General features: G+C 40.1%; 1 protein-coding gene across 1 annotated transcript in view; it reads left to right on the top strand.

Moving 5' to 3' along the window:
- USH2A (usherin) overlaps positions 1-12,934 on the top strand; it is a 564,162-nt gene that overhangs the window by 247,741 nt on the left and 303,487 nt on the right. The window contains exons 27-29 of the mRNA XM_025049837.1: positions 1,405-1,608; positions 1,733-1,813; positions 4,391-4,588. Coding sequence (XP_024905605.1) covers positions 1,405-1,608; positions 1,733-1,813; positions 4,391-4,588 — 483 coding nt within the window. The remainder of the gene's footprint in view (positions 1-1,404; positions 1,609-1,732; positions 1,814-4,390; positions 4,589-12,934) is intronic.

The raw sequence follows: 12,934 nt of genomic DNA, 5'->3' as shown, positions 1-12,934 counted from the left end.
TCTGTTGGTAGGGAAACTAGGGCACAGAGAAGTCAGGCCATTCATCTGTGTGCATCAGGAAATTACTGCTGGCCAAGAAATTAGAATTCTTAGCTTCTGAGTTTTCGAGCAGATGCTTTTGTACTGAGTTTCACGGCTTTCCGTTTAATTCACCCAACTTATTGCGTGTCTGCCGTGTGCTCCGGGTAGACGCGCGGTATTGATTGGTGGGGCCTGAAGGATTGTGAATAACAGCCACGGCATTTAAAAGGAAATAGGCTGCAAGCTAATGTGTTAGGAGACATAATGAGAGGTCATATAAACGCTGAAGAAGACAATATGGTCATTGTTATGTTAACTTATTTTACAGTTAAGCGTTGCATTATGTTATATTTCCGCTTTCTGCTGAGGTGCTTTAATCTTGAGCTAATCATGTGTTAAGGACCCTTCAAACTTGACAGTGTTTTGCTCAGACAGAGCACAGGCGTGAGCTACAGCGGCCTCGTGCTCAGTCTGTCTGTCCCTTTCACAGTCCTGTGCAGTTTTGACACAAACGAGCGTGTCATTCGAAGCCGCTGCTCCTCCCCGGCCAGCCGGGCGCCCTGTGCTTCTCCACCAGGGAGCAGAGCCTGCCCCACACCCCTTCCCTCCGTGCTCTGGGGCACTGCACAGAGCCTACTGTGCCACGGCCGTTCTCAGAGTCGGTGTGGGGACCGCGCGGGTGGCCATTGCCATTGCCGAAGCTGAACTCGGTCCCTGTCATGTCACGGGAACATGAAACTGGGACCGTTTTGTATGTTTGAGGCTATAGAACCCAGTGAAAACGGTCACGCACAGCCACAGCCCCTCTGTCTGCTGACCCAGCTGGGACTTTGTATCTCAGAGATGGTTATTATGGAATTCATGGCAATATCTCAGGATTCTAGTATATTTTGAAATTATATTTTCCGTCCTCCTATCTGGTATAATATCCTCAAAGAGTATTGTTTCCCCAATGGTCTTGTTGAATAATTATGCTTCTTCAAATATTATTTTTTGGCATTTAAAAACTGACTTGTATAGGTAACAATTTTCCAAAATCATTTTACCATACTGTGTAATTGCCTAAATTTTATTTCAGGAGAATATACACAATGATGGTGTTCTGTGGGCTTAAAGAGGTGTAATAAACTCTTTCAGTTGAATATAATTCAGTCAAATTACAATTATCAGCTTGTTTTTCAAAATAAATATTTTCTTGTGACAACTTAGCCTGGAAAAAAAGCAGGAGGAGGCATAAGGAATCCCAGATGAGACTTGAAAGTTTTAAGAACTGTATCTGGCACACCCCCCACACCTCATCAAAACGTACTGCACGGGACAAAAATGATCTGTAATTAATGACTCGAGCCCTTTATGTGATACTAATCTCTTACTGTTTGCTAGGTTTCGGTGGCTGCGTGAAGGATGTTGAATTTGCACGAGGCGCTGTCGTTAACTTGGCATCTGTGTCCAGCAGCGCTGTCAGAGTCAATCTGGATGGATGCCTATCAAGTGACAGCGCCGTTAACTGCAGGGGGAATGACTCCATCCTGGTGTACCAGGGAGGAGAGCAGAGCGTTCACGAGAGTGGCCTCCAGCCCTTCACAGGTAATGCGGAGGCGCTCTGAGGTAAACGCTGCACATCTCCTGCTTGTCCGTTCCCCGCTCCCTGCCAGCCCGCCACTAGTCCATGTGACTAATATTTTACTCTTTCTACTTCTTCCCACTTAAGAATACCTGTATCGCGTGATGGCCTCCCACGAAGGAGGTTCTGTATATAGTGATTGGAGTCGAGGACGGACAACAGCGGCAGGTAAATATTATTTATTTTAAAATGTACTTGTGTACCCGCATGCTCGTGCTCATGCATACCTGCTGGTGCACGTAAGGAAGAGGGAAGCCTGCTACCCCGAAGCAAGGAGAATATTTGCAACCTTGTGACAGAGCGTGCCTTGCTTGGCAAGTGCACCTGCCGCGGTTAAAATGCTTAGTCGATCAGTACTTTCAGTTTTTCAAGTATTTGGTGAGTATTTGTTCAGGCTTGATTCTTTCCTCATATGCAGGAAAAAGTTGATGTTTCTTTAGGATTTAATACACCTGTATCTACCATAATATATCTAAGGGCTGCAGAGATCCCAAGAAGCTAGTAAGGATGGCCGCTGGGCGGGGGCGGCTCCGTCTCGCAGAGGGCACACCTGAAGCCTGCACCCTGGTTGGGAGCAGATGTGTCTCCGATCGCATCATAGTGAACGTTTGCCATGGTGCCACTGTTAGACTCGTAGAATGACTCTCCCAGGACAGAAATTGCTAATTGGTCTAATTTAATTTCTTTCGAGTTGGAGAGGAAGTCACTAAGAGACAGAACAGCTCTCATCTCAGACAACTGATTTATCAGTGCTTTGTGTTTCTGATGGTGATCAAAATATCTTTTCACATAACATCATCACAGGAAGGCATTCACCAAGAAAAGTTTTGTGAATCAGTAGACTTCTACCATTTTGGGTCAAATACCTTGTCAGAAAGGCAAATACATTCCCATATGATTGCCACCTATGTCCCCTAAAATTTATCCGTTTCAAGTCAAAATTTATCAAAAGATATGTTTTTCACGAAAATATTCTCTCACACATTTTATCAACCATGGGTTTACTGACCCAGGCTTGTTTTGAGGAATACTGTTATCCTAAAAGATAATTAAACACTGAGATGGGCTACTGAGAATAATTTTCAAAGCTATCTGCCTACAGATTTTCTAAAAGAAGGCAACTCGACACTTTTCCAGGATGATTTAAATTATCATCTATTGATAGGCACAACAATGACGGAACACTCTCTTAAAATCCTTTTCAACATCAGCCCTTGGAGAAAGCTCTGATATAAAATACTCATTTGTTACTGGCCTGCCCTCTGCTCCTACTTCACCCTCCTCTGCTTTCTAGCTGAATACACCGTAATGCCTGCTCCCAGTCTTAATCCTGCAAAGTAAATAGGTGTTTAGAAAGAGTATCACTTACACAGCTTAATAGCCCCCATTTTGAGAACCACCGAGAAACTATGCAAAATAGAGCCCTGAATTTATAGCAACGATCTGACCACAAAGTCTTATGCCATAAATTCATATTTACAATCTGACCACAACACTGAGCAGCTACATGCTCCCAAGGGTTGGAGAATAATTGCACTATTTAATTATTTTTGAGTCAGTTTTGCTCTGTCCCTTATGAGTAGACCATCTGTTAGACAGTACTCCACTCTGCCCTGGACCACATTTCAGAACTAATAAAATCAGCGTCACTCCCGTTGTCCCTCTCACTGCAACTCGATTGTGTGGCCTGCGTGCTTTCCGTAGGCGCCGCCCGTGGTGTTTTAACTGCACGGACGGGGGTTCTCTGTCTCCGCTTCCTCTCGTCCTCTAGGTTCACTTTGTTTCCCTTGGAGCTCTCTCCTCTGTTATTGGTCTGAACAGTGAAGTCCGAGGAGGAGGATATTTGATGTGAGAAAAGCAGACAGGGCGCGGGAATCCACGAGCAGTTAGAATGGGCCTCTCATCCATCATCCTGCCATGGAGCTCCTTGGGCTTTTTTTTTTTCTCTGTGTCCCCAGTGCAGTCAGCTGTGATACAGTTGTTACTGATCAGAGCAGTAGAAATGTCTAATAAATAGTTAAAGGTAGGGATTTTTACAATGAGGGGCACAGCTCGTGAGTGAGGTTTTTGCACTTCCTTTAAACTTCCTCACTGTGTGTTATTGTTTTGTGACACCCTGAAGGAAATGTCCCTGAAAATGATTTTGTGTAACTTCAAGGGTATCATCCTTTCTACCCCCTGAAATGCAATTAGCAATGTGCCCCATCTATCATATCTGGTAGAACTTTGCTTTTTAAAATTAATTTGAGAAACAATTGAGTTTGGAAAATGAGATCAGACATTCAAGTACAGTAACAACCACATTTGTGATTTTTTTTTTTTTTTTGGCTAATACATTGGAGGTATAAAAGTGTCAAAGTCAGTACGTATAATCACACTCTAATTATCTTGCTTCAAAGGGGTGCGTCATTACATTGTTTGAACTTGTTATCTGCCTACCATCCACCTCCTTCCTTATGAGTGATGTTTAAAACATGTCAGATACATTAAATGTTTTGGGAAAACCTGCACTAGACTTGAAAGAACGTTATGTCGATGGAGTTTTGATGGTTTTGAAATATCGCTGAAACTGAATGGCTCAAGATGTGCAGTCATATTAAATCAATGCTGAAAAGTTACAACTCTAATAAATTGTATTTATGCTAATGGTCGGGTCTGATTTACTGTGCCATTAAAAGTGAAGAATGGGGCAATAGTCTTCTCCGAACTGCCATTTTCTTTATTTTCCCTTTTATTCTTTCATAGCTCCACAAAGGGTGCCGACTCCCTCCAGAGCCCGCAGCATAAATGGATCTAGCATCGAGGTGACCTGGGATGAACCCGTTGTGGCTAGAGGTGTAATCGAGAAGTACATTCTGAGAGCCTACCGTGAGGACGGCGAGCCCCGTCGGCCCCGCACGCCCTCTGCCACCTCTGAGTGTGTCAATGCCGACAGCCTCACAGGTAAAGGCAGGTCCCTAAGGGAGTAAATCTTGTTAATTTTCTTTTTGTCTTGATTTTAAGTAAAAACCAGTCTTCGAGGACTTTTTCCCCAAATACATTAAATATCCATATATTTCGCCCGATTAAAAACAATAAGAGCCATCTAATGATATGTAAGCCTAGCATGAAAAAAAATAATTCTATAGTATTATGGGCTTTTACAGATAGCTTCGTTACAAGGTTGATATTCTGTCCACCTCTGAACGATGAAGTCACAGGTGGCCATAGCCCTTAAAACTCTCTGGACATCTTTTAGGGATCCTGTATATACAGACAGGACGAGCTATTTCACCACGCAAAAATTTACTCTCTGGGACTGGCCCAAGTTCACAGCACCATTATTTATTGTAAAATTGTTGATTAAACCCAATTATGTCAAGGTAGAGGAGTATCAGAGCCCCCGCAGTTTGACTGGCAAACCAGCGAATCGATTTCTCAGGGCGGCGTGCCCTGCAGAACGCTTGGCGTGCCTTGTACTCACGCCTGTCACCCACATGTCCTGTTCTCAGAGCCTGCGTGCAGTGAGACAGCAGTCCTCAGCTTCATGAAAGGTTACAGCGCCTTTAAATGGAAAGGCCATGTCAAGCCTTTGACCAAAAAGTAAAATGCATCAACAAATCTGATAGCAAAAATGTTTTTCTGCTCTCAAAGAATTTTATAACTTGAAAAATTGGAAAGATTGTAGCGGAGCCTTCGTTATCTTTCTAGCCTATCTGTTGGTTCACTGTCAGACGTCTGTCAAGTGTGTAGCACAGCGCTGATTTCTTTATAATTTCTCGACGAGGAATGGTTATTTTTCTGCTGCCAAATGCTTGCTGGGAAGGCTGTGTAAATTATACCTCCACCAGCAAGCAGAGTGAAAGGTTATCCATTTTATTTTATCCTAGTCAACAAGTGATAATTATAAAAAACTTTGCAAATTTTCAAAATTCATCACGATATTGTTTTAATTTGTGTTTATTTGATTACAAAAGACATTAAGCATTTCTAATATTTACTGGTCATTTGTACTTCTTTTGCGACATGCCTGGCTAGTTTCATCATCAGTTTTTATATTGGATTAACTTTTTTTCTCATTGATTTAAAGCATCTCTTTACATATGAAGAATATTATACTTATGTTTGCCTTATGGATTGCAAGCACCCCTTTCTCATTTTTCTTTTATTTCGATTTGCATTTTATGTACAGATAAAAAAAAACATTTTATGTACTTATGTAAATTAAATATAATCTTTTAAAAAACTTGTTAATTTTCTATGGGTAATTTGAAAAATATTCATACTTTCGATTTGGAGTAGACTAACATTTGTTTATATTAGATATACTGAATTGATAATACGTAACTCATTCTCTAAAAGTAATTCTAAGTTTGAGGTAAGATCAAATCAGATACTGGGGGCAGAAAGGCTTTGAAATTGTGTGAAGGGTATAACCCTGGAGTAGAGCACCCCCAAACTGAAAATCAGTACAATATACTATTGACTGTTACTACAGAGCATGTCCGTGTGGATGGTGCACAGGGAGAAGATAATTAGAGAACCACTGACCCATAGTTACATTATTTACAGAGCTATAACTAAAACAATGTGACTTCAAAGGTTAAATATAATGACTGTAAAAGTACCAAGCAAAAGAAAAATACAAACAAAAAAGCAAGATTCACAAAGAGAAACTGACAAAATTGCATTAAGAGTTGAGACTTTTTCCTTAGACTTTTGTGGATTGAGTATATTAAAATAAAGTAAATATTTTTCTTTTGCTTATTTTTCTTTTGCTTAGTACTTTTACAATCATTATTTCTAAATATTTTTCTTTTGCTTATTTTTCTTTTGCTTATTTAGTACTTTTACAATCATTGTTTATATTTTAACCTTTGAAGTCACATTGTTTTAGTTATAGCTCTGTAAATAGAATCTAGTTGGATTTAGTTTATACTCGAAGTTCTCTGTGTTTTTGTAGGGGTGTTTAAGTCATTCATATTTATTTTTGTAATTTATATAGCTGTTCTTATTTCCGCTGTCATGTTTCATGCTTTCCAGTTTCGCTGGCCATTGTTTTTCAGTGCTTTTTTAGCTAGCCCTTTCTTTTCTTGTCCGGACTATGAATCCTTCCATCGTTTCCCCCCTCAAGGAGTTTTTAAGGTCCGTCTACTGTTCACAAAGTGACATGAGCAGGCACGGCCCCATGTCGAAGGCAGTGCGAAAGACCACGGGACCTCTGGCGTTGTCAGGTGGACTCCTACTGTGCAGAATCGGGATAGTGATGTGGTGGGGGTGGGGAGGGGATGAGATGAGAGGCACCAACGCCAGCTTGAAGAATGATAAAAGTCAGAGAATTTCAAAGTAGAGGAAGAAACAATACTAGAGAGCGAGAGGGGAGGAGTGAGGCAGTAGAGAGCGAGCAAGCTGGATTCGGCGGCGATGTCGTGGGCGTGGAGACTGGGGGTGGCAGCCGCTTTGCCAGTTGGTTGGGATAACAAGGTGCCAAGACAGAGGAGAACAGGTGAAATAGATCATGAGCAGTTTTGCTCTTGATCTTGAAAGTAATCCTCCTAAAGCATTTTCGAGGTGACTTTGGTTGAGATTTTAACATTTAACTTTAGTCATTAGAGTGGCATTTATTTGAATGAAACAATTCCGATACCAGGTACACAAGGCAGTTTAGCTTTCTTGGTTCACATAGGGCTGTTTAGCAATGAAGTGAAAAAAATGTTATCAGAAAATATGTTGGTTTCTTTTTATTCTGTTAAATAGCAACTCTTTCTTCGGATCTGGTTCTTCCTTTGCCTTGAAAATTTCATATTATTTATATGACTATAACTTCTGGTGAGAAATAGCAGTTTTCCAGATTGTTTATTTCTTCCCAGTTTGTCCTTATTTAGTAGTCCAGAATACAGCTTGTAGAGTCAAATCAATCCAGGGTCAGATTCCAGCTACGTCACTTGTTAGCTCTATGAGCTTGGGCAGATTTAAAACCATATCCCTATATCAGAGTTTCTTTTATATAAATTGAGGATAAAAACTTTCCTTATGTAATGGAATTGTTATGAAGGTAAAAAAGTGAATTATCTACGTAGAATATTTTGCTCAGAAACAGGCACATAGAAAATTTTCACTGAATTAGTTATCTTTATACTATTTAGTCTCTGAATTCTAGGTTATTCCTGCATAACTTTTCTCCTTTCATTTTCTGAGTGTTGTGTTATTGATTCTTCCCTCTGAGCCTTTCAAGATCATTTTTAAAAAATTCTTCTATGGGAGTCTTCTGTAATTTGCATTTGTTCCTCTTCTTATCCAGGCTTCGATTTCTGCCTCCCCCTCAGGATCCACTTTACACCTCATTTGTGGACCACTTCCCTTCCATCTCTTGTTTAGTGGATTCCAAGTTCTTTTAGATCTTACTAGTAGCATGAAACTGATGGTTTTTAAATTTTACAGGTTTCCTGAATTAAATCCTTTCTAGAACATGATTGTGTTCTGTAGTTGGAGCGCTGTGTTCTCTTCTTCCTTTTGAGTTACAGGTGGTTTCTCACCTTGGGGTACCCACACCCCCACTTTGGCCAACTGCAGCCCCACCCCTGCTTTTGCAGTTCCCTAAACTTCTCTTCAGACTGGCATGTGCTCAGGAAAATTAAGTCATTTTCAAATTGTTTTACTGGGCACCTAGTTGTCAGTAACAACCTTCACGGGGATTATGATGGGGATTATCAGTCAAGGTGAATTGTCAATGGCCTCAGAGCAATCTGCAGACCTCAGCTCCTCTCTCTCCAGTATTTGGAGAAGGAAGGGTGCTGAGAGCTCGGGCGCATTTTGTACCCAGCTCCGTGTTCGGTTTGCCCTGGGCTCTCCTTCAGGTGTCCATTTGTCTGGTGCCTGGTGTCCTTCCAGCTCTTTCTAAACCTTTGGTCATTTCATTGGGATTCTTATAAGGTGGGAGTTCCCAACTACCTAAGCTGCCTGGAAGATTTAAAAAATAGCAATGCCTGGGTACCGCCTGCCGAGGGTCTGATTTTTGGTCTGGACTGTAGCCCGGGCATTGGTGTTTAGGTGTATTTCAAGTACCCACAGGAAATTCTTTTGTACAATGGGCACTGGAAAACCCTTGTAAAGGGAGGCGCATGACCAGTGATCAAGTCTCAGTTTTACCCAGAAATCTTTATAGTAACTCCCACCTTCTGCGTAGGGCAAAAGACAGCTAAATGTTTACATAAAAATGATAAAATATGCAAAGTAGGCAGATAAAATCAGCCAAGGGGCATTAGAGACACCAAAAATTAAGTGAAATGGTTACTAGGAAGAAGTGGGACATTGCGGCGAGGCTTGCAAAAGGCAGAGGCAAAAGGAAAAAAAAAAATGAATATTAACTACGGGAACTGGCAGAATAGAATAGTAAGACTGAATATTTACCATTAATGAGGTTGGCTACCAGAGGATTAAATGACACAAATCCCAGTAGCACAGAGAGTCCATGGGCCCCACTCAGGAGCAAATGGGCCCCTTTGGGCTGCAGGGTCTGTGTTCTGTGCCCCCTGAAGGCCAGAGTTCAGGGCTGGGAGTTAGTGAAAGTTCACGTCCTCAGCCAGAGCCCCTGGGTAGAAAGCTCTGCCTTCAGCACTCTGGTGTACCTGGAGTGGAATTGTTATGAAGGTAAAAAAGTGAATTATCTATGTAGAATATTTTGCTCAGAAACAGGCACAGAAAATTTTCACTTGTTGCAAAGGGCTGCAATTAACTCCATGTAGCTTTTGCCGATTTTCCCTCCAGCCCCGTTAACATGCGACGCTGCTGCCCACAGACACAGTCCTGGCATTCCCCTGCAGACCAGGGGCTGCTCAGAAAGCGACTTCATGGTTCGATTTGAGATTATGTCGAGAATGAGGAGATTCGAGAATTCACACGTATACAATTATTTTTTTGTTCTTTTCTTCCTTAAGATGTTTAAATATATAAACTTAATTATCAGCCTAAATCCTAGCGCACCTGGAATAGGGGTAGGGATATATTTGGTACACAGAAGATATTTTCTCAGTTTTACTGTTATGTTACATTGAGCTAAAGTCTACGAGTTATATTTTTTCCTTAAATAGAAAATAGATAGTAATTAATATTTATTATTCACTATAGTTTAGCAGAAGAACCAATAATCTTCCAATGGATCCAAATAAATCTAAATTTATGTAAAAAAAAGAAAAAACGAAAGACATTTTAATTTACAATGCACTTAATAGTAAAGCTTTTGCTGTAGAAACTAGTTCAGTCTTCGTGTATAGTAGATGTTAGTCTTCTACTTGAAGAGCTGGTAGTAATAATTAGTGATTCTCAACTCTTGGTCATGAGGTTATTGCTGGAATGCTTAAACAATGCAGATTCAAAAAATGCAGATTCTTGGCCTCCACACACGAGATTCTGTATAATTGAGCTAGGACTGAGAAATCTGCCTCTTACCCAGTGTTCCAGTTGGTTCTCTTACAGAAGGGTCATGGACCACCTGCTGAAAACTGCAGGGTGAGAAGGATGGCCAGGTGAGAGGACTGTTTTTTACCTGCTCGGCCTTTGTTCCACGTGCAGGAAATGCTGGGAAATGTTTATTTAAAGTGGCCATTTGCCCAGATTAAAAAAAAAGAAAATTTAATTTTTTTAATTTCTTTTTACTACAAAAGAAAAGGAGAATACATAATAAGAGGATACTTAGTGGTTTCTGCCACAATAGGGAAACATCAAAAGTAAATTTCAAAAAATTCATTTTAATCTTGTTAAAAAATGAATTTTGAGGAAGTCTGCCATTTTTTATAGTACTTCATAAATTAATATTTCATTTTTGTGCTTTATTACAAACTATTTCTTTAAATGTAAATCTTGAAAGAAATTGGTTTGAAAAAATTCAAAGGGCAAAAATATGGCCTATGACATAAATAGTAAAAATAGAAACGATGTAATGTTCCTGCTTAGCTAATGTAGAAGGATTTCATTAGGTAATGCAATGTTGATGAGTTAATAGCTTTGTCTAACTCTCCTGAATACATAATGTGCCCGAACTACTTAAACATTGGGACGTATTCAGATGGAGCTTTTTACAAGTTATGCATTTTATTATACACAGTGAAGGATATAGACTTTTTTTTTTTTGGTGACATGTTCTACCATGGTTAAAAACGATGGTAATATATAAATGTTGCTATGTAGCGATTATCAACTAGGCGTGTCTAAAATGTGATAGTATTTGATATAACTACTTCAAGGTTACCAATCAAATTTTGATAAAAGAAACAGCCACTCCAAATTTTCCGTGTTCTAACTTTTATGATCTTTTTATATTTATACTATATTTGGAACTAATAAAAATATATGTAATATGTATTATATATGTTATATATATAGTTCAGTGTCATACTCCATAACACACACGTTGATACAGCATTCCTTATGTATCATTTGTTTTTGTAAGAGAATATTTATAGGCATACACACTTGCTCATTTCGGGGGATAAGCATGCTACTTTCTGTTTGTGAGTAATAGGTTTTAGTAATAATGTGGAACCTTTTTAAAATACATTTTAAGGTGTAATTTTAAAAAGTATTTGCAATACAATGCGTGCTGTTACTTTTGTAACATTTCTCCAACTCATCTTTTTTCCTCTCAAGGCATGGGAGCTTGGGTGGAATGCCAAGAACGCTAGTCTTGGAGTCAGGAGACACAGGTGCTAAAGCTCAGGCTCTGCTGCTGGACCTGAGGGATGTATCTCCCTCTGCATGAAGTGGTGGTAGCGTCTGAGGCTGCAGCCGATGACCCAGGTCTCTGATTAGTGAAGGGAGACTTTCATTTCTCCTTTCTGATTTCTTCCTGTCTCCTTGCCTGCCTCCCTGCTTCGTCGAGGCCAGTCTTTTCTTGGCGAGTTCTCATGAGTTCAGTGGCAGCCCTTACGAAAGAGTTAACATGAGTGGATGGATTCAAACCTTCTGCAGAATCAGAATGAGAACAACGGGCTCATAGTTTCTGCCACGGAGGCATGGGTGAAAACTCAGAGGTTAGATGTAAGGTTGCTAGAGATGCTTCAGGTCAATTAAAATCACTGTTTAACCCATTCTTTAAGACTGGGATTAGAACTATATTTTGTAAAGAAAATGAAGAAATGAAAAAATGTGTTCTTTCCCCCTAGGTGTATCATCAAAATCTGTTTGGTCTTTAATCCGAGGTATATGACATTCCTCACTCTCTACTAGAACTTTTAAAGAAGGTCAGAAAGTCCATTTGAAGGAAATTAAATATATATATTTTTTTAAAAATTGGTTTTAGAGTTTTCAAAGGATTACATTAGATTTAGGGTAACTGCTGTTTAGTGTTCCATCTTTTGGTTAAAATGAAAAAAAGACTTTAATTTTATATATATTAGAGATCCTTATTTTCATTTAAAGCATTACAAAAAATACAACAACAACAAAGAATGCCACCTTCGTGGCTAGCAAGAATCAGAGGAGAAGCATCCCGGCTGTGTTTCCAGATCTCTGTCAGACTGTTCAATTTTCATCCATATTTAACAAATGTCATTATTCAGTTTCATGGGGTCACTGTGTCAAAATGTCTGTGTTAGAACTTTAATTTATTTTCCGAGGTTCCTTTAAGTGGGCAGAAAGCATGGCATGTTGGATTGATTTACTCTCTTTAATCCATCCACTAGAATGGTTTGTAGCTCAAAACTTATTCTGGGGTATACACTTAAAAATTAGAATTTCTCAGCACTGCAGCAGAATCCTGAGCCAGGAACGTCTCCTTCTCTTCTGTTTCCTTTTCCTTTAAAAAACGGGTTCTTCCATTGTGTCTCCAGGTAGCAGTGGCAGCTCTGCCTGTGTGGTGTCTCTCACCAGATGGCCCTCTTAATAAATGCCTTGCTCTTGCCCACCCTCACTTTCTTGATCCAAATGTGAAATGCCAGCAAATAAATAAGAGCATTGCACTCTGATGAGTTCTCTTGAGATGGAGGAAAGCGCTGGGGAGAGGAAGCTCGAAACAACAGCTTTTCTGTTTACTGTGACTGCTCCTAATTACTGGCCAGTAGGTAGAAGACGCCATTTAGATAATGCAGAATTGTAAAGGTGAGAAAGAGTCAGAGGACGAGCACATTCTCCATATTATTCCACATGCCTTCGATGGCATGAAAGTACTCCTGGATATTTGGACCCCATTTGAAATATTGTGCACGATCTTTGCGAGGCATCCATAAACTTTGGACGCAGGGTAGGCGGTTGCTGTGTGCAGATTTCACCGCCAGACTAAAAGTGCAGTGGAAATGAGTGGGTAATGAGAGCAGA

This window comes from Pteropus alecto, unplaced genomic scaffold (assembly GCF_000325575.1).
Source record: "Pteropus alecto unplaced genomic scaffold, ASM32557v1 scaffold65, whole genome shotgun sequence".
Lineage (NCBI taxonomy): Eukaryota > Metazoa > Chordata > Mammalia > Chiroptera > Pteropodidae > Pteropus > Pteropus alecto.
This window is presented reverse-complemented; position numbering and strand designations above follow the sequence as displayed.